At 44.8% G+C, this 27,115-nt stretch overlaps 1 protein-coding gene across 8 annotated transcripts in view; it reads left to right on the plus strand.

Moving 5' to 3' along the window:
• DPP6 (dipeptidyl peptidase like 6) overlaps positions 1-27,115 on the plus strand; it is a 513,612-nt gene that overhangs the window by 363,168 nt on the left and 123,329 nt on the right. For all 8 annotated transcript variants that reach the window (XR_014556579.1, XR_014556580.1, XR_014556581.1 and 5 more), the window contains exons 4-5: positions 9,250-9,344; positions 10,553-10,627. Coding sequence is in view for 2 of the 8 variants with exons in the window: in XM_083704775.1 (XP_083560901.1) it covers positions 9,250-9,344; positions 10,553-10,627 (170 nt within the window). In the remaining 6 variants the exon portion in view is untranslated. The remainder of the gene's footprint in view (positions 1-9,249; positions 9,345-10,552; positions 10,628-27,115) is intronic.

Genomic DNA, 27,115 nt, shown 5'->3' on the forward strand with positions numbered 1-27,115 from the left:
GTCCTTACACAGACAGCTTACATTCTACAATAGATGAAGAAGAGATAACAAGGGAGATGTCAATAACTGGCAAATGCATAATGGAGGTGACACAGAGAGGAGCAAGATTATGGTAGAAATGTTAGGGTAGGATGCTGTTGTCTTTGCTCCCTGAAAGCTTTGATATTAGCCAATCCACCTTCCTCTTAATAGCTTCTTAATCCTTCTTTGGCCGGCTCTGAAGAACACAAGGAACAAGATACAGAATCATAAGAGCGGTTGATTTTAGGATTGCAACATTTAATCAATCAATGCACAGGTGCATGAGGGACCGGGAAAATTGAACTAGAAGCTTCTTACTGGAGAAAGGGAGAAGGGTGAAAGGACAGAGAAGAATGGGGGGGGGGGAGGTCTTGCAAGGCAGGTTTCTGGGCAATAATCTCAGCAGCAAACCAGAGTAGTGTGTGAACTACAAAGAAACCTCCCAACCCAAAAAAGAATCCATTGATGAGCCAGGGATAGGTACTCACCAGGCAAACCCTGTGGAAAGGGAACAAACACACCTTTACTAAACTTATGACATTACCACGTGCCCTCCCCTGGCTTCTTCTTTGGTGATACAAATTCTCCTTTTTGGTAATACATAACTCGCCACACTAAAGAAGTGTCCATTTAAAACTAAGGCAGAGCAATATATATTGTCAAGGGTTTGTGCATTGCCTCCAGCTGCTTTTTGGTAACATTTCAAGAGGCCATAGCCTTTGTAATCTCCCTATCTATTCACAAAATTAGTTCTAAAGACGCTATTGCACTCAGACCTAGCATATTGTAACCACTATCAAATTATATCCTAGATTGTTGTTGTTTCTGAAGCGCACCCAATCTTCTTGCCGTCCTGGTGAATTTGCATCCTGTATTTCTTCATGGTGGGAGAAAGAGCTTGGTTGTGGAAAGGCCTGTTTGGAGTAAATGTGTGTTGCTCTTGAATGTTCTTGGCACAAAACATACTAAATGCAAGGGTCCGTGCTGCATTAAAGTGAAGAGTGATTAAAGCTACTTCTTGCATAATAAAGCACACTGAGCCATGTTATGCTGGCTTAATGTACCAATGTGATGAGATGTTCATTGTTTAGGTAAATTACAGCAAATCAACTGCTTAGAGGGGTGTCCCAGCCCCCATTCATATTAAACAGGAAGGAGAAGAAGCTCTACCAAAGGGAAAAGAAGAAACACTAAAAGATAATGACCCATAATGTCAGTGAGATAAAAAAAGATTTCACGTGTCTCCAGGAATTAAGGGCTCTGTTCCTAATGTTACAAGCAAGCTGTTCCCTCTTACAATCTGCTTCCTCATACTAATAAAATGGAACTGTAAGAAACTGGAGTTTATTTCTGAATTGCAGTAGTCTGGGCTGCAGAAGCCTCCCCCCCCCCAGCCCCAGGTACAGGCACAGCGCGCAAGACCAGGGGCTTTTTATATGCAAGCAACACCCCATTGAGGCCAGAAAGGAAACTCTGTAAAATTGCCACACACCAGACATACATTGCAATCTGCTCCCTTCCTAGCTAAATTGCTATTATGCATGAGACTCCTCTTTCTGCAAAATGTGCTGTTTTCTACCTTTGCTGCATTATGACTTGGCAAGTGGACCCTGTTGAAAATAGCTCTACTAGAATAGGTAAAGGTAAGGGCAAAAGTAAAGGTGTGGCACTCATCTCGCCTTTCAGGCCGAGGGAGCTAGTGCTTGTCCACAGACAGCTTTTTTGTCATGTGGCCAGCATGATTAAACTGCTACTGACGCATGGAGGACCGTGACGAATGCTGGAGCTCACGGGAACGCCGTTTGCCTTCCCGCTGCAGCTGTACCTATTTATCTATTTGCACTGGCATGCTTTTGAACTGCTAGGTTGGCAGAAGCTGGGACAGATGCAACGGGCGCTCACCCCATTGTGGGGATTCGAACCGCCGACCTTTTGATCTGCAAGCCCAGGAGGCTTAGTTGTTTAAACCACATCATCACCCACGTCCCTGTTTACCTTTACCTTACTAAAATCATGGCTTACTGTTAAAGCTACAGGATCCATTCCTGTCTTTCTTTGCAGCTAATTCCTCTGCAGCACTGGCATTGAGAAGTAAGACTCTGAATAGTGACCCTCTTCTGAGCAGGAGAGGTTATTTGGGAGTTCTGTAGCAGACCGCATTTAATGGGAGAAGCTTACACCTGTGGAACTATGGTTGTTGCTGTGCTCAAAGCTCTTGAATGGACAGAAGTGCCATCCCTTTGCGGAAAGCTGCCATCCTTCTTTTGATGCAGGGAAGCCAAAGTATGCTTGGACACTGGAAGAGAATGGAAACCGCAAAGGAGAGAAATTATTTATTGTGTGCAGCTTTCCCTTGGCAGTTCTGGGAGCCCTTTGCCCTGTGTGCTACCTTGCCACAGGGCAGGTTTGTCTGGAGAAAGCATTGGTATAGACATGGCCTAAGGCAGAATCAAATCTCCAGTTTTATAAATAAGGAGGTGGAAAGCTTTGCGTGCAAACTGAACCTAGCATGATTATCTAAACTTGACTGTATTGCTTTGTCCTTACTTACTTATTCCCAGCAATTCCTATCCCACCTTCCTACACTGAAGTGTACTCACCTTTGATTCATCTATTCTTTTCTGTGTACATCTGTCTCGGATTTCCCTCATCTGCTTTAGTTTTGTCCTTTTGCTACCAGACCTTGTCCTACCATTAGTCTGCTCTCTCAAAGCACTCCACCTTCCCTTCCTTGCTACCCCCATATTCTTGGCACTCATTCCCTGCTGCTGCCTCTCTTACTTCCTTCAAATCCCTCCTCAAAACCCACCTTAATCATGAAGGCCTTGGCATAACTCCGTAGTCTGCATATCCTACTGTAGATCAGTCTGCAACTAAGCCCAAGCATGTACAACCAAAACAACTGCACACTGCATCCTCGTTTACCCCTGCCTCCAATTTCTTTTCCTTTCTGCTCTATTGCTTCCTCCTGTGAAGAATTTTAGATTGTAAGCTCTTCAGGGCAGAGGCTTGAACTCTTATACCATACTTCTCTTCAGTGTGCCATGAACACCAATAGTGTTCTGTAAACCACCATCGTCATTGTCATTCTTTAGTTCCTTATTATATTTTCCCACTACCATGGGGGTATCAGTTGCATTTTCTGCCTTGGGCACCAACATGTGTTTGGTCTTTCTCTGTCCACTGTGATGCTTTTGGCTCTCATTTTCTTGGGTCTCCACCAGCACTTGCTCTTGCTAAGCCATTCCATCAGCGTCTGTCTTTGGGAGTTGTGCTAGCTCAGTTTAGGGCTTTTGCCTGGCATTAATTGCTGGTGCAATTTGGAAATAAAACCAGATTGTTCTCGTCCACCTGTCATGGGCTTCTCTTCTATCACTCAACAACGGCCTCTCTTAACTAGAATTGCCTCCATTTCCTTCACCGTTCATATTACATATGGGACTTCAAGAACTTGCAGGCAAATGGCTTATTTGTTCTTAATCTGTAAACCTGCTACACATTCAGCCGTTGCAGCCTGCTGCAACACCTCGGCCAAATGCCTTTTATGTGAAAAAATGGTATGTTGTGAATACAAATTGCTAGGCAAGAGCCACACGGAACATACGGCTGTGATGGGGCGACGATTTGGATGTGCTGCTGACAATCTGGCATCTATCTTCCTTGGGTCCCTTTTGCCACCTGAATGTTAGCTTCCATTTCTCATTTCATAGGAAGAGATGGGAGATGTTGAAGAGTGAGGCCATAAAATGCTGGTTTAATCAAACACAGGAAGCTCCCGTATACCAAATCACACCCTTGGCATCTCTAACTCAGTGTTGTTGACTTTCCAAGGTTTCAGACAAGGGATATTTCCCAGCCCTAATGGCGAACACTAGGGAGTGAACCTGGGACTTTCTGCAGGCAACAGAATTGCTCTACCATTGAGCTATGCCCCTTCCTTGTGTCACCATTCAATTTGTGCATGGGCCAAATACATGCATTGTTTAGCCAATGGGATATTGTGCAGCTCACCCATGTTTTAGCTCACTGACAGGCAATTGGTGGCCTGTGGGTCACATGCAGCCCCTAGCCTAATTTTAGATGCTACTGGCCCCAATGTACCATTGTACTTTATCATAAGTAACACTTGCAGGTTTTTTATGGTCCTGACCATGTTTTAGTGCTGTGGGATCAGTAGTTAATTCATTTTTGAACCCAGTCTCCTAGAACTGAGCTCTTGTGTAACAGCCATGGGATACTTCCACCACCCAGATCCATAGAGCAGCACATGAGCTGCATGCTGGAGCGGAGCAGACTTGTGGCAATGTGCTGACCACACTTCCTTGGGATATGTGTCAGCAGATTGCCTCTCTGTGGCCAGAGCCTTTCCAGACAGTTGGGAAATGTAATTCAAATGCTGCGTAATGCAAGTTTTAGAAGTGCAGGAGTTCAGCATGACAGGCCCCATAGCAACATCCCTAAAGAGGGGCCCAAGCTGCTGGCATATTTATTGATCTACCGTATTTTTCACTCTATAAGACGCACCAACCACAAGACGCACCTAGTTTTTGGAGGAGGAAAACAAGAAAAAAAATATTCTGAATCTCACAAGCAAGAACAGCAAGAGGGATCGCTGCACAGTGAAAGCAGCGGTTTTTGGGATAGCTACTGTCAGAGCCACCCGAGGTCCCAGCTCACAAGAGACCAAAATCCAGTCCAAGTTATATACAAAAGGTTTTATTGAAGAACATTGTTGTCGTTACATCCAAGCTCCGTGGCTCAGCATCTTTTACCCTTAGATGTTTGAAGTCCCCTCTGAGTCAGTCCCGCCCCTGCACCAGCTTAAGAGGCTTGTACTGCTCCACCTTTTCCTCTCCTTCCTTTTCCGCAGGGTCTTCCTGCCCCCCTGTGCTCCCTCCCTTCGGGACTCCCCCGAGGCTGAGTCTTCTGACGCCTGCTCCCCCCTCCTTCGTGCTTTGGGACCAGGCTCCTCCTCAGGGCTCTCCTCATTTCCGCGCGCCTCCACATTTGAACTTGGCGCGCGTACGTTGCCTCTGACCTTCCTTTCGACCGTTACGCTACTCTCGGTACTACACTCCTCCCCTTCCGGCAGGATGTTCTGCTCCGAACTCCTTCCCCTCTCTGCTCCCTGTTCTGCTCTTTCTGACACACTGGTAACTCCACCCCCTTCACTCCGTTCCGACGGAGAGGCCGGTCCCGATCTCCAACCCCCACTGGGGATTCCCTCTTCGTTCCCCTGCTTCTGACTGCTTCCCTCTCTACTGCCCCTTGGCCTGACCAGGGGGGCTCCCTTTTGGGAATCCTCGGATTCACTTGACGGACTCACTGACAACCTCGGGTCATCGTCGTCCTCTTCCTCGTCACCCTGGGACCCCTCCCCCTCGCTCTCTGTCCCTGAAACCCTGACAGCTGCGCAGCCTGCATTTGCTCCATAAGACGCACACACATTTCCCCTTACTTTTTAGGAGGGTAAAAGTGAGTCTTATAGAGCAAAAAATACGGTACATTTCTTATGTACACTTTTACTATTAGTATACAGGACTAGGGTGGGGAAAGGGATTTATCAGTTTGTGGGTATTATTATTATTAATAATAATAATAATTTGTGTTTTTATCTTGTATTTTTACAAGGGAAAGGATTTATCAGTTTGTGGGTATTATTATTATTATTATTATTATTATTATTATTATTATTATTTTCATGTTTTTATCTTGTATTTCTATGTTGCGAACCACCCTGAGATCTACAGATGAAGGGCAGCATACAAATTTAATAAATAATAATAATAATAATAATAATAATAATAATAATAATAATAATAATAATATATGCACACACAAAATCTGGCGACTGTCAATATATAAATGTTTGCAATTTCCAGAAAATGTGATATAAGGTGTAGAATATACGTTGTTTGATATTTATATTCATTTGAGATGGTCAGCATTCACTGAGCACATTATGCAACACATAGTTAAACTGTGGAGCTCATTGCCACCAGAGGCAGTGATGGCCACCAACTTGGATGGCTTTAAAAGAGGATTAAGACAAATTCATGGAGGAGAGGGCTGTTGATGGCTGCTAGTCACATTGGCGATGTTCTGCCACCACAGTTGGAGGCATCAGTGCTTCTGAATACCAGTTGCTGAAAGCCACAGGAGGGGAGAGTGCTCTTGTGCTCAAATCCTGCTTGCAGGTTTTCTTCAGGACCCTGTGAGAATGGGATGGCGGACTAGATGAGCCATTGGCCTGATCCAGCAGGCTTGTATGTTCTTAGGAAAACCACAAACCATCAGTGGGCAAGATCTGAAGTGCTGCAGGTAGAGTTCTGCCTGCATGTAAGGGCTTCTCACCCTCGACAGATCCATCTGCCGTCCAAAATGCCCCCTTCAAGCCCCCATAATCACAGATCTGCAATTAGAATTGTCACTCTTTCCTGACGTGCATGCATGGAAGAGCTTTATCAGGCAGATTCCTAGAAATCGTAAGCGAGGGAGATAGTTGAGTCAAGGGATTCCATGATAATTCTTTATATGTATTTGAACAAACAGCTCTTTGCTTAGAGAATTAGGTATTTTCAGCATCGTTTTGGCTGAAAATAGCCCCCTATAAAACTGGAAACATTTTTTTTTAAAAAATGAGATTCAGTGGTGACCTTTATCAGCTCTGATGACAGCTATAAATCAGGCTGAAATTCTCATCAGCTTGCTGGACAGAATTCATTACAGACCAAGATTGCTGTGTTATTTTCTGTCTTTGATTGAGGGACGCCCTATTAAAATGAATTCAGCTTCAATAATATGAATCACACATTTCAAAACACAAAAGGAGGCCTATTACTCATTGATTCTTAGGACGACGATGATTACAGGACTTGGAGACTACTGAAGCCTTATTGTGTTTTGCTTTGGGTCACAAAGCCGATCAATTTCTGCTTCTTTAAAGCAAGCCAATTTGCTCTTCATTAAATTTCGACCCTTTGCTGATGACGCGTATTGACTGTAGCAGCAAGATCTACAGCCCCAGCAGATCAATGATGGTTCACTTTTTTCCTTTTCTTCTCTTCTTTTCAGTAAGGTCCGAATTTCCAAAAAGAAGTGAAATCCTTCAAAGATGGTTTAATCATTCAGAGTACATGCATAAACACATTGTCTCAATTGCCATGGGAATAACCATGTGGCTTGATTTCTCATGTAGCTCTAGAACAGAGAGGGGAAACATGCGGGCCTCCAGGTGCTGTTGAACTGCAATGCCCATCATCTTTGATTGTTGGCTATGCTGTCTCAAGGTGATGGGACATCTGGGTGGGATAACTAGCCTCATATGATCAACATGCCTAAGTCCAATTAATGCAGGAAGGGGTTAATGCCATAGAGTAAGCTGTCCTGCCAGGCTTAGCAATGTCTATTTCCCTTCACTTTGGGAAAAACTAGGAACTTCCCTATTTAGGGAAGTTTTTAATGACTGATGTTTTAATGTATTGTTAATCTTTGTTGCTAGCCGCCCAGAGTGGCTGGGGAAACCCAGCCAGATGGGCGGGCTATAAATAAATTGTTGTTGTTGTTGTTGTAATCAAGTCTTTGTTCTCCCCCTGTCCTCCCGAGAAGCTCAACATGTGAAGAGATTTGAGCTGGTTGCTACAGCTCAGACCACATGGCTCTCACCAGCCGCTCTTGAGGACCTAAAGCAATAATTTAGTAATTTTTCACCAGTTTGTGAAAGCTAAATTTTGCTATCTGTGCAACCTTTTCTGAAGCACGTGAATCTGACCTCTGGAGAGTTTTTAAGAGGGGATTTTGGAAGTCACTTTAAAGGGCGTATTTTAAAAGTCTAACAGCCTTTTACTTTGCTGCATATTCTGTGACTTTAAATCTCTGCTGGGATTCTGTCACCAAAGTGTTCTTCCCCTAAACTTGGATCTTGGTATCCAGGAATTTTCACCAACAATCCAGAGGGTCACAGATGGTCCCATCCCTGCTCTAGCATGCTTGTTTTTCTTCTATTGGAGGCTGCATTTCAGATGGATAGTGTTACATGCATTCACAAAAGAATCACTTGACATTCAAAAAATATTTTAACTATACCTAGATTTGTGGCCCTTGGGGATTTGTTACACATCTGCAGTAACATGGATTTAGTTACCTCTTAACACACAAAGCCATTTTATTACGCAAGCAGGGCTGGCTGAAGAGAGACAAATTCAGAGAACATTTCAAGGCTTCCTGTGGGAATCTGAATCTACATTAGAGATAATGAAAACAAATCCTACTGCACTTTAACTGCCAACAAAAGGATGGTCAACTAAAATCCAGGCAGGGTGGAAGCGGAAAGAGATATGTTTAAAATCTCTGGTTTTGATCATAGGAATTCAGCTATAGTTTGCAGTAGTTTGCAAACTTACTTTCTTTTTTAAGTGGACAGTTATTTATCACATTTGCTGCAGTGCTGTCTTTTCAGTCTGTACCAGCTGCTTTGAGTTAAATTGCCGGGAAACAGTATTGTTGTGCATTTCAAGGCAATAGAAGTTCATACATGCCGTTTTCATGGAACTCTTTCAACACTGACCTCTGTGCATCTGCCAAAGCCCCAAATGCTGCATGAAATTCTAGGTGTAACCTAGAGGTTCTGAGTTAGTTCACATTCATGACAAACGCTGGCTGGGCCTATTAGGAACCCAGGAAGTCTGCCTATATCAGGTCAGACTATTTGCACATCAAGCACAATGTGCTAGTTCTTACTGACAGAGGTTCTCCAGCAGGGAAGTCATGAGAAATTGGATTCAGTTCAAATTTAAAGGTGGACTTGCCTGGTTTGCACTTTCCAAAGCAATAGGCAAACTGTAACACAGCCCTCCTTCGAATTTTGCACTTCTCTGAATTTTGCAATGCAGTTCTCCAGCCAAGTTAAATCTATAAAAATGCATATAATAGAATAAAGTGTTCATATGAATGCATATATTGATGAAAATAATATAAAACCCACATTATATTAGGGGAAATTGCATGCAAAAATGTGTACTAGGAGAAAACACCAATGAATGTACAGGAGGAGGAAGAGGAGCAGCATAATAATAATAATAATAATAATAATAATAATAATAATAATAGATATATAAATGTAAAGAGCCAAACAGATTTGCCCATTCCTGCTCTACAGGGTCTTTCTTCCAGGATCACCTTCTACCTAATCCTTCACACTGTTGTTCTGTTCTCTCTTCCCGTCTTTAGATACAGAATTCATTTATAGAAACCGGAACGGCTCTGTGATACTGCACAATGTTGAAACAAACAACTCAACGGTGCTAATAGACAACAAAATAATTGTAAGTACCACATTTAATGGGCAGGTTTATTTCACAGTTGTCCGGTTTTCAGACCAATAAAATGGCTTTAGTTTACTTCTTGTACCACCTTGAATAAGTAGTACACTTATTGCGGTAATGATTAAGTAAAAAGAAAAGAAAGGTTAAAAAGTAAATGAAAAATAAGGGAGAGGATTTGCTGATTTGATAATTAGAAGTTGGGATACAGAAAGGGGAGGTATGAGGAGGTCGGGGAAGTAAGTTATAAGAAAATATGGATTGAAATTATACTTGTTTTTGTTTGTGTTTGTTTGTATTGTTGTTATGTTTATGTGTAATATTTGAAATTTTAATAAATATCATTAAAAATAATAATAAGTAGTACACTTATTAAATATCTTGGCCTTGGCAGCAGCAGAAAATGCAAAACACAGATCTTTTAACATACCTAATAATAATAATAATAATAATAATAATAATAAATAAATAAATAAATTATTATTTAGACCCTGCCCATCTGGCTGGGTTTCCCCAGCCACTCTGAGCGGCTTCCAACAAAGATGAAAAATACACTAAAATGTCACACATTAAATACTTCCCTGAACAGGGCTGCCTTCAGATGTCTTCTGAATGTCAGGTAGTTGTTTATCGCTTTGACATCTAATGGGAGGGCGTTCCACAGGGTGGGTGCCACTACCGAGAAGGCCCTCTGTCTGGTTCCCTGTAACCTCAACTTCTTGCAATGAGGGAACCGCCAGAAGGCCCTCGGAGCTGGACCTCAGGGCTGAACGATGGGGGTGGAGACGCTCCTTCAGATATACTGGACTGAGGCCATTTAGGGCTTTAAAGGTCAGCACCAACACTTTGAATTGTGCTTGGAAACGTACTGGGAGCCAATGTAGGTCTTTCAAGACCGGTGTTATATGGTCTCGGCGGCCGCTCCCAGTCACCAGTCTAGCTGCCGCATTCTAGAGCTCAGATTCCATACTTGCTGCAGCATTTTGATCTTTCCGTTTCTAACTGCTTAATGGTCTGTGTGCCATATGAGACACGTAAGCCAAGCCTAGCTCAGTAATAATGCCAAGTTCCATTATGAAACACACAGGCAATTTTATCTTATCTTCTTCTTAAAAGAAGCAAGCAAATGTATCGTGGTCATGTTCTTGGATTTCAAATCTATGCACATGCATTCAAATGAATTTATTTGTGATTTTTTTCTCTCTCTTTAGGTGTCCATGAAAGCTATTCGATATGAAGTTTCACCAGACAAAAAATACGGACTTTTTGCCTATGAAATTGCGCCGGTAAGTAGACAGACAGTGTTACAGACAAATAATTAACCACATTTTCCTATTTGACATGATGGCCGTAGCTCCAGTCTACATTTTACCCAGATATTCCTACAGAAATGGTACACTTTGGTTGCTAAAGAAGTTTGGGCTTGGTCAAACATAATTTTAGACAATAAAAATATCAGCTCGGTTATATCTTAAAAATCGAATACTGCAAAATGGAGAGCAAGAGGGAATAGCTGGCAAAAGCTATTTAAAAAGGAGGGATGGAGTATTAGCTAAAACGACATTGCATTCTTCTTTCAAAGTGGTATATGCTCAATGCAGGGAGAGGCAACCTTTGACCCTTCAGATGTTGTCAGACATTGGACATGCTGGTTGCCATTGATGGGATTTGGCACATATCCCAGCAAGCGGTCACCGTTTAGAGTAAAGACAGGGAAATGGTCATTACTTACTAGCACACATTATGAATGTTAATTGATGGTTCCTCCATTTGACCATGGATGAATGGTTATGCATGAATGAGCATAACAGCCAGTGCTGCAAAGGCCACAATTATCTTTATATCTGCTGTGGAATTAGTTGGGCGCATGAGAAGGGGCCTTGAGATCCCAGGTGCTGGATCTCCTTATAGTCCTGGGATTCTTCCACTTTTGTTTCTGTACAACTTCCAACACCACACACAAAAAGGTCAAATGTTTCCTCTTCTTTTTAAATACTTGAAGGATTTTATTTTATTTTTAGTTTGAGATAAAAAATTGCATTTGCCAATATAGAGAGGGAGACCTGAGTACTGTCAGCAGCCACAGTGTAACACAGCATGAATAGAAGTGTTTTTAAATGCAATGAAATCCTGTCTCGTAGTCAATGGGCTTAGAAAAGGGGAAGCAATACCTTTTAATAATTACGCTGTTACCTCAGGGACCTTTTCTCCTCTTCGCATCACTGGAATGTAGATACGGAAATGGAAGATTATAGTGTACTCCCAATTGTCAAATGAAAAGTTCTGAGAGAAGGCGTTCACTACAGAAAAACTTCATCATGAAAAGGTTGTGGCAGTTCTGGAAAAGCTATGGAAAGGGGCAACTGAAAAGGGAGGAGGAATCCGCACACCCCCATGAGGAAAAGTTACCGTTTGGAGCTAGGAATAAGGTGTGCAAGGAGGGACTTGAAATAAAATTGCTCATGAAATTATTCAGGATGTGAAGAGAGAGATGGGATCATTCAGGGAATCTGAGTGTTGGAAGGTCTTGGACAGACAAGATGAAATACTTCTTTATGAGAGCCAGCCCACCCATTTGGTAGCATGAAGCAGCCGCCTCAGGCAGTGTAAATGCAAGAGGAAGCTGCCCCTCTACCACCAGAGAAGCAACCCAGGTCAGAGGAGGCAGCAGCTATAGCAGAGCAGCACAGCCTTCTGCCTCCCATTTTTGCCTCCAGTCTTCCCTGCCCCTAGGGGGTGTCCAGGGGCAAAGCTCTGTGGAACAAGGACACCTGCTATTTGGACAGTTCACATGACTCCAGTAAGCTCCCAGCTGCTATAGAGTCTGACACTGAAAACACATTATAGGCCATCAATGCCAAGAAATCCCATAACAAGGCAAGAAAGCTAGAAGTCCAGCCATGTGCATCAGGACCTAGACATCTGGTTGAATACACTGCATGTAGCAGAAAGTGGGTGATACTAAGCAGGTGAAGCTGCAATGGGCTTTTCTGTTTGTCTCAAGAAATCTGTATTTTCCCAAGTGGCTCACACTGCCATCTAGCACATGCGAAGGGCATAAGCCAAACTTCAGTAGACAGGGAGGTTGTTGGTCCTGTAGCTGTACAGACAAGTCTTTGCTGCAGGGATTTCCAGTCTCCCCCTTTGTGAAATTTTCTGTACAGTGGAACCTCAGGTTGCGAACGTGATCTGTGTGGGAGGCACATTTGCAACCCGCAGCGCCGCATCTGCACACGTGCGGGTTGTGATTCGGCGCTTCTGTGCATGCGCGAGCGCCAAAACCTGGAAGTAACCTGTTCTGGTACTTCCGGGTTCGGCATTGTACGCAACCAAAAAACACATAACCTGAAGCATCTGTAACCCGAGGTACCACTGTAATTTGCCTTCTAAACCTCCTTCCTAAATTACTCTATAAATTTAAACAGAAGGTAAATGTCAATGTCTCTCACAGCTGAAATAACACATTAATTCTAATCCTTCTGCTCCCAGTGCTAGAGTTAAGGATGAACTATTAACGTTTATTACTACTGGATTCGGTTCCTCTGATGTCCAAAGATTTTGGACATACAAATTGGGTCCAGATAACAATATTCTTCTGCCCATTGCCTCCCCCAACAACCTAAGCGACTTAGATTCAAGATGGGCTTTTTTTTTAATTAAACAAAAACACCTGGGCATAGATGCTTGAAAGTGCCTGATAAAATATTTGGCAGTAGGGCTAAGTGAAATTCTGAGGGCTAAGTGAAATTCTGAGGTCCAAGGATAGGACTTTAGTCCTTTATCCATCCCTAAGAACAGCCAAAGCAAAATAAATTGTGAGAGATTGTGCCCAGCTTGTATAATTGATATGGGTTGCATCATTTATTTAGGTTTGAAGTTACTTGGTGCAAGCTTGTTATCCCCACCCTGTCCCATGTGAAATAAAACATGTTTTGCAGCTGGAATATGGCTATCCTTCTTTTGAGGAGATTTAACATTAACACCAAAATAGCAAGCAATCAGCAGAGTAAACTTCTGGACAAATAAATCCTTACAAATTCTTTTCTTTTTTGGCACATTTTGTTGAAAAGCCAGACTACAGAATATAGCTGCAATGCCGTGCATTCTTACTCATGCATAAGCCCCTTTGAAGTCAGAGTGGTCTGCTTCTAAGCAAACGTGCATAGAATCGATCTGTAGAATAACCTAAAAGGCCAGTATATTCCCTCACCTTATCACAGGTGCATTAGGCACAATGTTTTCTCTTACCTGCAGAGCAAAAGAGACTTAAGTGGAGTTGCAGGTCTAGAAAGAGGCAGCTCTACTGAATATCTAAAAAGTGGCAAAGCAAAGTTAAACATGCATTTTCTTTTTATCCAGCTGGAATTCTAAATTTTCAGGATTGTGTGATGATTCAGAATTTAGCAACAAGGGAACTAAGCAGAGCATCATTCCACCAGCACGTAAAAGAACTGCACTGGCTGCCAATATTCTTTAATTTAATTTATTTGTTATTACATTTATATCCCAGCTTTCCTCCAAGGGATACAAGCTGCCACCATTTCCTTTATTTTTTTTAATCACTACAACAACCCTCTAAGGTAGGTTAGGCTAAGAGACTGTAACTATCTCAAAGGCACCCAGAGAGAGCTTCATAGCTGAGTGGAGATCAAATCTCCACTTGTTTCCCAAACCTTGGTTTCCCAAGCCCTAATCCATACTAGCCACTACATTGCACTGGTTACCATACCAAGGTTAAGCTTTTGTTACTATTGTACGAAGTCCTGAACATCTTGAGCTCAGAATACCTAAGAAATTGCCTTCTCCTCCCTACAGACCCATTTGGTCACTAAGATTGTGGTCCCATTGGCACTATACATTCAAAACAGTATCATACTACTTTAAGCAGTTTCATTCATTCATTCATTCATTCATTCATACTTTAAGCAGTCACAAAGAATCCAGAGAGCTGTAGTTTGTTAAGGATACAGTGGTACCTCGGGTTAAGTATGTAATTCGTTCTGTAGGTCTGTTCTTAACCTGAAACTGTTCTTAACCTGAAGCACCACTTTAGCTAATGGGGCCTCCTGCTGCTGCATGATTTCTGTTCTCATCCTGAAGCAAAGTTCTTAACCTGAAGCACTATTTCTGGGTTAGCGGAGTCTGTAACCTGAAGCGTATGTAAACTGAAGTATATGTAACCTGAGGTACCACTGTACTGAGAGTTTTACGACGATCCCCTATTTCCCTCAGAGAGATACAGTTCCCTGAGTTCTGAAGGAAGAAGGACTGATTGTTAAATCCCTCTGGGAGTTTAGAGAATTATTATTATTATTATTATTATTATTATTATTATTATTATTATTTATTTGTAGATAGATGATAAGATCGATGATAGATGATGATAGATAGATAGATGATGATAGATAGATAGATAGATAGATAGATAGATAGATAGATATACAATGGTACCTCGGGGTACAGACGCTTCAGGTTACAGATGCTTCAGGTTACAGACTCTGCTAACCCAGAAATAGTACCTTGGGTTAAGAACTTTGCTTCAGGGTGAGAACAGAAATCGTGCTCCGGCGGCGCGGCAGCAGCAGGAGACCCCATTAGCTAAAGTGGTGCTTCAGGTTAAGAACAGTTTCAGGTTAAGAACAGACCTCCAGAACGAATTAAGTACTTAACCCGAGGTACCACTGTAGATGTACATACCAGCTGGACAAAAGCAGCTGAGAAAGGGAATTTAGTGAAGGAGTATGAAGTGAAGAGTTAAGAACCCTTCTTCTTCCTGTCACTTCTTTCATTTAAAACAGAAATCTTCCCACCCCTGCTACAATTCCTTTTTAAATTTTTGGTGCAGACCCTGGGTTTATCCATCCCATGCCTCTCATTTTACAACTTCTTAAGTCCTAAAAATCCATTCATAGAAGCTGTTTTGTGCACAGTGCCCTTGTGCATTGCTAAGAGTACCGAAGGCCTTAATCTGCCTATTAGTTGGGTGATGTTGCAATGGAAGCTTCTAGTATGATGTTTAATGCTGGAGGGCTCCTGCTGCAACAGAGCCCTCTGTGCAGGGTCCATGATGAGCGCCTTTGCAATCTTACTTAACAGTGTGCATTAGCCAAAAAGTGAACGTAGGCAGCGTCTTTGAAATGAATGTTTTGGAGCTGTTGGTTTTTCCATTTCTCTCCCCCCCCCCCCCCAAGTAGTTTTAATAAGCCAAGTTCTCTCCTGGCTTATGCAAGTGAAGCCTCTCCCTCAGATCTCATTTTTCAAAAATGTCTCTGATAATATTAAAAGATTCATGTAAGAGGAAAGAAATGGAAATTAGGTGAGAGCAGCTTAGAATAGGCTGCCTTTGTTGCCTTCTGAGTCACAGAGACCAGGAAGAAGAAAAAGAAAAGCAGAGGTGGCATCTTTTCATTTATTTATATTTACTTCAAAAATGTATATTCCACCTTTCAGGGCAAAACCTTCCCAAAGTGTCTTATACCATCGCCATCATCCTTGATGCATCAGATACAGCAGCAGAGGCGTTCCTGTTAGGCAAACAGGGTGCAATTTCAACAATCCCTAGCGAATTACGTATTTTAGGGTAGGGAGGGGGTGGTCTGTGTTGAGCTTTATCTGCTAGTTTGTAGGTGGGACTGTTGTTTTGTGTGTTGCTTGCATGCCGCTAATGTTTTCTGTCTCTGTTATGGGGGAAGGCTGTTGTTTTGGTTTGGTTTTCCCAATGTGCCATATGGAATATCAATGTGTTATATAAGTACACACACACACACACACACACACACACACACACACACACACCTTTTATGGTATGCAGAGGAGGAGGAAAATTCATGGAGGAGAGGGCTACCAGTGGTGTGATGGGTTAAGGGGCTGCTTGTGCGTAAATGGCTGAGTTCTTAACTCCTGCAATCAGTTTCTAAACTCTCCCCGTCCGCGGAGCCATGGGTGCATGGCTACCTCAATCGCTGGCAGAATCCGTCAGTGGGCGCTTCCGGAATTTACACCAACATAGGAGTTCCTTAACGGAAACCCTCCTTTTGGAATCTCTGCGTGACAGTTTCCTGCGTGGAGTGGGCGTCCCCAGCAGAAGTCCTGAAACCTCTCCGCTGTTCTCACTGGAAGTATCTTGGAGCCATCCCTCCGACTGAGTTTCTGCGGGAACTCTCTCTCTCCCCCTGCTGGTTCCTTCCTCAGTATCCGAGGGTCTCCTAACCTCCTTGAGCCCTTCCACCACCTGACTCTCCGATGGCAGTTCCCTGACATCCACCTCCCCTCCAGGACCCCCCTCGCCCCCCGTTTTCCCCTCTTCTCTGGGTGGTGAGGCTGGGAACCCCCTGAACGACTCTTCCTCATCTTCGGATGACTCGAAAACCGCCCTCCACCTACTACTGTCCCTTCTTCCCGAATACTCTTTCCCCCTCTGATTCTTCTTCCTCTTCTTGTCCTGATTCTGGGAACTCCTCAAACTCCCCTTCTTCGTCAGTGGTGCCGAAGTGTTCCTCCCAGAACGTAGCCAAGGGCTGAGGCTTCCTTGGCTACCGGAGATGAAACGTTCCTACTAAAATCTCATCATCCACCGTTTCTGCTGGTACCTAGGTATTTTCGGACTTTGGTTCCCCTTCCCATGCCACTAAGTACTCCACCTGTCTACCCTTCCACCGAGAGTCGAGTATTTCTGCTACATGACTACTGCTTTCCCTCTCTTCTACTTCCGGTGCCGCGGGAACCTCACCTTCACGTCCCAAAGATTCCCGCCCCTCCCGGTACGGTGACAGTAATGACCTATGGAATACTGGATGCAGTTTCATGTTGTCTGGCAACCTGAGTTTGAAGGCCACCGGATTGACCTGTTGTATAACTTCGAAGGGTCCCAGTCATTTCGGTCTCAATTTCTTGCACCCGCCCTTGAAGGGCAACCCTTTTGTTGACAACCACACCTGGTCCCCCACCCTTATGGTCTCGCCTTCCCTTCTGCTCCTATCTGCCTGCTTCTTGTATTCTTCCTTGGCCCTATCCAAATTCATCTTGAGCTGTTGATGTATGGCTTCCATTTCTTCCACGAAATGTTCCGCGGCCGGTACACTCCATCTTTCCCCTCCTTCCTCTGGAAAGGCCCTGGGGTGACACCCGTAATTGGCCATAAATGGACTCATGCCTGTGGACACATTTCCCGCGTTATTGTAGGCGAATTCGGCCAGGGCCAATTTCTCTACCCAATCATTCTCTCTGTCATTTACATAACACCTCAGGTATTGTTGCAGAATACCATTTGCCCTTTCCGCCTGCCCGTTTGTTTCCGGGTGTCTGGCGGTCGAGAAATTGACCTCTACGTGCAGTAAGCTCATGAGCTTCCTCCAGAACCTGGACGTAAATTGTTTCCCTCTGTCTGAGACCACCCTCAAGGGGGTGCCATGCAACCTAAAAATTAAACAACCTGGCGGTTTCTTCCACTGTTACCGCATGTGAGCAGGCTATAAAGTGGCACATCTTGGTTAACTGGTCTACTACCACCATGACAGCCGTTTCCCCCTTGGATTTGGGCAAATCCGTCATAAAATCTATGGAGACTGCCTCCCATGGCCGTTCGGGTGTGGGCAATGGTTCCAGCAACCCCGCCGGCGCCGCCCTTTCCCCCTTTGCTTGCTGGCAGCGGTCGCACCCCCTTACATACTCTCTTACATCTTCCCTCACCTTGGGCCACCAGAACTGCCTGGTAACTAACCACATGGTTTTGTGCTGCCCAAAGTGCCCTGCGGTGGGGCTGTCGTGTAGTTGTTTGAGTATTCTACCCCTCAATTCCCCTTCCGGTATGTACAATGCCCCTTTGTAATACAACGCCCCATTCCTTTCTTCAAACCCCCCTGTGTTCTCCCCGGCTCTCCTGAGCCCTCTGAGCTTATCTTGGGCGTATTCATCATTCTCTGTCCCTTCTACCAGTTCCCTTTGCCCCACCAATGCTGCTCCACAAACCCAGTGGTCCTCTGGGATGATATGTCTTTCTTCGGGCGCTCCCTCCCCCTTCATATACTCGGGCTTTTGAGAGAGAGCGTCCGCCCTGACGTTCTCTGGTCCCGGTACATAGCGAATCTCAAAATGGAATTTCGAGAACTCCTGTGCCCACCTCACTTGTCTCTGGTTCAGTACTCAGGCCGTTCTCCAATATTCCAGATTTTTGTGGTCCGTGCACACCTGCACCTTGTGCTGCGCACCAATCAGCAGGTGTCGCCACCGTCGAAAAGCTTCATGAATGGCGAGCAGTTCCCGGTCGTACACTGTGTAGTTCCTTTCGGATTTGTTCAACTTCCGCGAGAAAAAGGCACACGGTCTCCAGTCCGACTCGTCTTTTCCCGGCTGGACAAGCACCGCCCCTACCGCGCGATCAGAAGTGTCCGTCTCCACCCTCATCGGCTTCTGTAGATCTACGTGCAAGAGCTGCTCCTCCGACGCAAACACTTTCTTTAGCTGTTCAAACGCTCGCTGCGCCTCTTCCGTCCAGGCGAATTTCTTCTTACTACTGAGACAATCGGTGATGGGCACCGTTAAGTGGGCAAAGTTTTTGATGAACTTCCGATAGAAGTTTCCAAACCCCAGGAATCTCTGCACGTCCTTCCTGGTTCTGGGTGTCTTCCATTCTAGTACCGCTTGGACTTTACTGGGATCCATGGCCAACCCCTTGTCTGACAAATGGTACCCCAGGAACTCCACCTCTCTGGTATGGAACTGGCACTTCTCCAATTTTACCCACAGCTGGTTTGCTTGCAGCCTGCTTAGGACCTCCCTGACATCTCTGACATGCTGCTCCTCATCCTCTGAGTAGACTGACACATCGTCTAAAAAGGCCACACAGTTCTTATAGAGCAGAGGTCCCAGGACGTGATGCATGAAGGACTGAAAGCAGGCTGAGCCCGCCTGTAATCTGAAGGGCATAACGAGATACTCAAAGGCCCCCAAGGGGGTGAACATGGTGGTCTTCCATTCATCCCCCTTCCTCATCCGTATCAGGTTATAAGCCCCCCTCAGGTCCAGCTTGGTAAAAATCTTTCCCTTCCTCACCCTGGTCAGAATGTCGTCAATCCTGGGCATGGGAAAGGCCACTGGTTCTGACACCGAATTGACGGCCCGGAAGTCCACGACCAACCTGGGTTTTTTTGAGTCCTTTTTGTCCACAAAAAACACTGGGCTGCCCCCCACCGCTCTTGACTCCCTGATGAACCCTCGTTTCAGGTTCTTGTCTATAAACTCCCTTAACTCCTGCATCTCCCTGTCCGACATAGCATACAGTTTGCCCACTGGTAACTGGGCTCCCGGGAGTAGATTAATTTGACAGTCAAAGGGTCTATGCGGGGGCAGTCTATCTGCTTCCTTCTCGCTGAAAACATCACTCAGGTCTGCTTATTGTGGTGGTATTTCACCCTTTTCTCCCACCACCATCCCTGCCAGACTTGCTCTAGCCAACCCCTGAGTTTCTCTTCCCTTGCAGTGTTCTAGGCAATGAGCTGATCCAAAAGAGACTGTCCGCTGGTGCCATCCCACTAGCGTGTCATGTAACGCCAGCCAGCTCATCCCTAATATGATGGGCGGCCCCGCCAGAGTGGCTACGTGAAAGGCAATGACTTCCGTGTGCCTTGCCACCCTCATTGTCATGGGGACCGTTTGTTGGCTCACTTCCCCTCCCAGAAGTTCCCTCCCATCAATCGTGGTCACCCGCAAGGGATTACCTAAGGGCAGCGTCTGTATCTGATGCTCTGATGCAAACTCCTTACTCATGAAATTGCAGGAGCTGCCTGAGTCTAACAGGGCTTTTATCATGAGTGGATGTCCATTGGGGAGCTCTAGCAGTACCTCTACAACTAGAGCCACTCTTGGGGGTTCAGGCTTGGGCACGTTCACTGATCCCTGGCCTGGCTGCTGTGCCCTGTCGCTGGCAGCCAGGCGTTGGCTTTTACCTGCTCCTTAACCCCCCCCCTCCTCACTCCCAACAGCTCCCACCATTCCTTGCCATCCCTTCCTTTGTGGGCACACTCTGGCAAAATGTCCCGGCTGTTGACAGAGGTAGCATTTTTTGGCGCTCTTCCCCTCCTTCTTCCGCCCTTCCTGGACGTTTGAAATGCCATGCGCGCACGCAGTACCAATCTCCATTGGTTCCGCTGGCGGGGAAGGTTGCCCTGGCATCTCAGGAATGCGGAAATCACTCCAACGCTCTCCTCTCCCTTCCCGCTTCTCCAGAGCCCTTGCCTCTTGGCGTGATCCAGTCGCAAGAGCTGATTTAGTCAACTGATCCATAGACTCCGGCCGGGGCGCGCGGGAAAGTTCATCTTTCACCGCCGGGGATAGCCCTTCTTCAAACAGCATTTGAATCGGGTCCGAGCACAGGTCCCACCCCAATTTATGTATGAGCATGGTAAACTGTGTCCAATACTCTCAGATGGACTGATTCCCCTGTTTGCATGCCATTAACTGTCTGCGTACCACGCCCTGTTCAATCTGGCTGGAAAACATCAAATCCATCGCGATAAAGAATTTCCTCAAGTCCTTTAGGGCATCATTATTCGATGCCATCAGGGGCCTCACCCATTCTCTAGCTCCCCCCTCGAGGTGCCCAATCACAAAAGCCACTCTCGATTCCTCATCAGCAAAGTCATCAAACTGCAGGTTGAGTGCGTATTGCATTTCTGTCTTAAAGGCTTGGTAGTTTCTTGGGTCACCCCCGAATTTCTGTACCAACCCCGGTACCTTCCTTGCGATGGGGGTGGGCTTCCCCTGTGCATCCTGTGCTCTCCTCTCCTCGAGACGCGCCGTTTGCAGTGCCAGCTGGTGTTCCAACGCTCTGTTTCTCTCCTCCAGAGTTGGTCCCACCCCAGCTCCTCCCGCTGATCCGTCTCCAGTTGGGTTGCTCATGATGCCTCTCTTTCGCACACACAGCGTCAAAGACTGACGGATTGCTGTGATGGGTTAAGGGGCTGCTTGTGCGTAAATGGCTGAGTTCTTAACTCCTGCAATCAGTTTCTAAACTCTCCCCGTCCGCGGAGCCATGGGTACATGGCTACCTCAATCGCTGGCAGAATCTGTCAGTGGGCACTTCCGGAATTTACGCCAACATAGGAGTTCCTTAACGGAAACCCTCCTTTTGGAATCTCTGCGTGACAGTTTCCTGCGCGGAGTGGGCATCCCCAGCGGAGGTCCTGAAACCTCTCCGCTGTTCTCACTGGTAGTATCTTGGAGCCATCCCTCCGACTGAGTTTCTGCGGGAACTCTCTCTCTCCCCCTGCTGGTTCCTTCCTCAGTATCCGAGGGTCTCCTAACCTCCTTGAGCCCTTCCACCACCTGACTCTCCGATGGCAGTTCCCTGACAAGTGGCTACTAGCCAAGTTGCCTAGGCTCTGCCTCCACAGTTTGACGCAGTAAGTACTTCTGTCAGGGAACTGCCATTGGCTCAGGGGGGAGAGGGGAAAAGCCAGATGGATTACAGAGAGCCCCCAAAGATCGTGGGAAGCAGCTCATCCTCAGCGGAGGAGAGTAACTACACATCCAGTGGAGAAGAGCTTCAGGGCTGGGAGGAGGCAAGGCGTTGCCAGGACACCTTTCCTGGGCAAAGCGGGGAGGAGAGAGGTCCTCCGTTACCCACGCCCTCCTTGCACAGTAAGCTTCCGCACCGAGAGGGGAGGCGCAGACTGGGCGTCAAGAAACTACTTTGCTGGGGAAGGTTGAAGGACCGCCCACTCACAGATTCTGCCAGTGACTGAGCCAGCCACGGGAGAGTGGCGCTCTGCACAAAGAAAGCTTATTTTGGCATTGCAAGCAAGGCTTCACAGCCGAGCAGGGAGGCATTTGCCTGCTTGCTCTCGAGCAACCCCTTGGAACATTAACAGCTTCCGAATACCAGTTGCTGGAAGCCACAGGAGGGGAGAGTGGCTCCTGTGTTCGAATCCTGCTTGCAGCTTTCCCATAGGCATCTGGTTGGCCTCTGTGAGAACAGGATGCTGGACTTCAAGGGCCATCAGCCTTATCCACCAGACTCCTTTTATGTTCTTAGTGTATTTGGGCATATTTTTTCAATGGAAGTCGCTTGGAGACCTTTTGGGTGGCAAGCGGCCAGTAAGTTTAATAAGTAATAAACAAACAATGTTGGTCTCCTCTGAGTCAGCCCCCCCCCATATACCTTCCTGCCTTACTTACAACTAGTCTAAGGGACTGATGGCCTTGCCTGTCAGCTTCTCCATCAATTAGTCTCAGTGTTTTCCTTGTAGAACTCCACAGCAGGAGGCAGATGGGGAGAAAATTAGAATGCTATGTGATCTGATGGTGAATTTGGGGTGACCCAATGCAAAAATCCTGAGGATCCGTGTGGATCTGTGCTTTGTTACCATGTTTTTGCGCCATTGTGGCCCCACAAAACAGTGGGTGCGTGATTTCTTTGGTGCAGGCTGTAGCCATGGACATGCTATGTGATCTGATGGTGAATTTGGGGTGACCCAATGCAAAAATCCTGAGGATCCATAGGCTTTTACCTCCCCACTCCCAGGCAGCCTGCTTTATCTCTAGCGTCCTTTATCTCCCTCCGATCGCTTGCTGATCAGCAACTTTGTTTCAACACCCACTTCCCTCTTTCAAAAACAACAACAACAACAACAACATGATCTGCTTTTCGCCCCTGGGCAATTTGGCTCCAGGAACCACACATTTGCTCCATAAGAAACACAGACATTTCCCCTTACTTTTTAGGAAGAAAAAAGTGTGTATTATGGAGCGAAAAATACAGTACTTGTGCCTGGTTATTATTGGTACCAGGTCCATCCACTGTTGAGCTCCTTCCCTTCTGTCATTCCAGCCCCATTGGGTATCAGCCACAAATGCAGAGTCGATCACACACAAGTGTGGGGAGGCCTGTATATACACGTTGATCTTATTCTATTAAAATGAGTGCCTGTGTGTTTATTCTAATGAGTTCACAATGCATGCGTGTTGTCTGCTATTGTTGTTGTTGTTTAGTCGTTTAGTCATGTCCGACTCTTCGTGACCCCATGGACCAGAGCACGCCAGGCATTCCTGTCTTCCACTGCTCCCACAGTTTGCTCAAACTCCTGTTGGTAGCTTCGAGAACACTATCCAACCATCTCGTCCTCTGTCGTCCCCTTCTCCATCTTTCCCAACACCAGGGTCTTTTCTCATGAGGTGGCCAAAGAATTGGAGCCTCAGCTTCATGATCTGTCTTTCTAGTGAGCACTTAGGGCTGATTTCCTTCAGAATGGAGAGGTTTGATCTTCTTGCAGTCCATGGGACTCTCAAGAGTCTCCTCCAGCACCATAATTCAAAAGCGTCAATTCTTCAGCGATCAGCCTTCTTTATGGTCCAGCTCTCACTTCCATACATTACTACTGGGAAAACCATAGCTTTAACTATACGGGCCTTTGTTGCCAAGGTGATGTCTCTGCTTTTTAGGATGCTGTCTAGGTTTGTCATTGCTTTTCTCCCAAGAAAGCAGGCGTCTTTTAATTTCGTGACTGCTGTCACCATCTGAAGCAATCATGGAGCCCCCAAAAAGTAAAATCTCTCACTACCTCCATTTCTTCCCCTTCTATTTGCCAGGAGGTGATGGGCCCAGTGGCCATGATCTTCGTTTTTTTGATGGTGCGCTTCAGACCATATTTTGCATTCTCCTCTTTCACCCTAATTAAAAGGTTCTTTAATTCCTCCTCACTTTCTGCCATCAAGGTTGTGTCATCTGCATATCTGAGGTTGTTGATATTTCTTCCGGCAATCTTAATTCCGGCTTGGGATTCATCCAGCCCAGCCTTTCGCATGATGAATTCTGCATATAAGTTAAATACGCAGGGAGACAATATACAGCCTTGTTGTACTCCTTTCCCAACTTTGAACCTGGAGCAGGAACCAGCAAGCCACTCCAGTATGCCTGCCAAGAAAACTCCATGGACAAAGACAACAGGCATATAAAAGTTGTCTGCTTTTAGAATAGCTAAAAAGGGTGATCGACACACTTTTTTTTTTTTCAATCAAACCTGAGGGAGAACTTCTCAAGTAGGTTGGCATCAAGCAGTGCCATTCTTTCCCATATTTTTGTGAGAGATAGACAAATGCTGGGTTTATAAAGATGAAACTGCTGGTATGAGGGTTTTGATCGAGGGCCACCTCATCATCTCAGTGGGATATAGAAGCCCAAGTATAATTCTTCAAGTCGGTTTCTCTTTGGCTGCTTTGACAGACAGGCATGGATATATATATATATATATATATATATATATATATATTCCATTCACTATCTTTCATTTAAAGTGCCCCAAACTTTAGGACATGCAGGAACCAGCCAGGAATTAATTGGTAACTAAGATGATGAGGTGGTGCAAATCTACCTGGAATCACCAGCTTTGATGTGAAAGCTTTTCCCCTTATCTCAAATGGTTGCCCACTCACAGGTTTTTTGTTTTGTTTTGTTTTGTTTTGTCTTGTTTTGTTTAAAGGGCATCCTTCTCATGCTCAGAGATTTTACACCTGTCAGTTCCTGAAAATGATTTAAGTTCTACCTGATCGTCTTAATTTTTGCAGTTTTTTTAAAAAACAAATCTTTTAAATATTCTTTACGTGTTAGTGGTCATTTTTGTAGGTGATTTAATAGATGAATCAGTTAACATTTGGGTTGACTAAAAGAGGCTTTGTTTAATTTTGCAAGAGGGTTAAAAAAAATTTTTTTAATGGAGGTGTTTATGAGCATGGCAGGTGGCAAGCCCCATTTTTTTTAAAAAAGGAATTCCCTTTCTGAGATAAAACTTCCTGTAACACACATCCACACAACTACTGATTTGTTCATTAGCTAATTTAATTGGTCGATGGAACGACTGGACCATAATAAATAAACAAAACCAAGCACTAAGAAGCAAGAGCTCTGATTATTTTATTTGGGGAACTGACTTGTGGGTGGAGTGGATTTTCTCCCTTGATTCTCTCCCATAATATCTTCCCTATTTCTCTCCAGCACGTTATCCCATATCACTTTCATTGTCTTTCCGCTTGGTAAGGCCACTTGATGCCCCCGAAGCTGGTGCTGCAATAAAACAATTACTATTTGGTGCCTTAGGACTCTTTCATTGCATTTCTCCCACATTTGCATTCATATTTAATGCTCGTAGTTCCCTTCTATCTGAATGGAATCCTATTTCTTAATGAAATGAATATTTTGAAGAAGGAAAGGTGAAGATTCCTATCCTTCAGGTGTCAGTTTTTGGAATGATAAATATTGCTCTAACTTAGCTCCATTGTTGCCGTTGTCATTTCCATTTATATTCCTCCCTCCATCCCAAAGGAGCCCCAAGCAGCAAACCACTTCAATAACAATATCATTAAAAGCATTCCAAAAACTGCTTAAAACAATCGCATTCTCTCAGGCAAGGATTTTAAGGTTTCCAGGAACACTGCATTTCAGCCAGCAAATATCTGGGCAAAAAGGAATGTTTCTAAATTCCTCTTGAAAGTCAGTAATGAGGATGACACATGCACCCATCATTGTGCACTAGAAGAAAGTTTGAAAGAAGTAATGTTCTACCCGTCTCCTGTTTTGGCTGTCGATTCAGGCAAGTAGGTAATGGGAATGTGAAGTGTTTAGAATTGAATCCAACAGCATTGTCTTTTGTGGAGACTTGGCAGATCGTTTTAGAGTAAGAGCGCAGTCAATTCCTGCACTATTCAAAGCCATTCCCGGATTTTTGGCACTCTCTATTACAAAGATGGATTCTCCAGAGACAGTGTTACAGTGTTTCCTGAACTAAGACTTCTGTGTCTTGGTGGGCACGCGCAACCCACCTAATTGTGATAAGTTGCATGACTGCAGCACCTCTTGCCAAAGGATTCTCCAATGTTTGTGTACAGTAAGAAGGGTTTGTTTTGTTTTGAGCCAGGTTTTGTGCCTAGACTTCTAACTGGATAATTTATAGATTGCAGATTGAATTTTAAACTGTCTGGGCAAACAGAGACCTTCTAATGCCGTGTACAAAGATCCACGGGCTTGTTGAGTGGATAGATCTTAATAACTTGTAAGCACTGTATAGTGCTGTGCAAGGCCTTATGGTAATCTAAATTAACCACCGCAGTTTGTGTAATTGGTAATAAAAGGAACACCAGAAACTAAATGAAGGGGAAAGTGGCTTTGCTGAGTGACAACAGTGAGATATTAAACAGAGAATACTTAATTGCTTTTATTATGAATGGCTAAAGCTGTAATGGTGTGACAGAGATAAAGAATTGCCCAGATCTTCCATAAAGCTATTTGTTCTTTGTTTCTAATTTAGCAGTCCATTATGGTGGTGTTAGCTAGCTAAAGTACAATTGAATAACTTAAGAAATTCAAGATTTCTGCGGGAACATACATAATGCGCTGAGACTTTTAGGGCTGCTACAATAGAAGTTATCTGTTTTCTGGTTAATGCAATGTGACTGCATATTGCTGAAAAACATGGAGGAAATTAATCGTTGCTGTAATTAGAACCAGCCCAATTATTGGCTGGGGAAGGATTGATTTAGGAACTACGGCTAAGCTATGCCACACCCTGTGATTAAATTACAGTTCCTTGCTCAAGTGACCAGATGTAAAGCATCTGTGCCTTTAATCACTGTGTAGAAGGTGCTGCTTGCCTTTGAAAGGTGAGGAACGATAAATCAACATCACCTTTTTTATTGTTCTATGTTTTAAAACAGGTAGTTTTGGAGCAATATACTGTTTCTGTTCTCAGTATATTGGCACTGTCAGGGAATGGGTAAAACCCTTTCTA

This window comes from Podarcis gaigeae (assembly GCF_964106915.1).
Source record: "Podarcis gaigeae genome assembly, chromosome: 12".
Taxonomy (NCBI): domain Eukaryota; kingdom Metazoa; phylum Chordata; class Lepidosauria; order Squamata; family Lacertidae; genus Podarcis; species Podarcis gaigeae.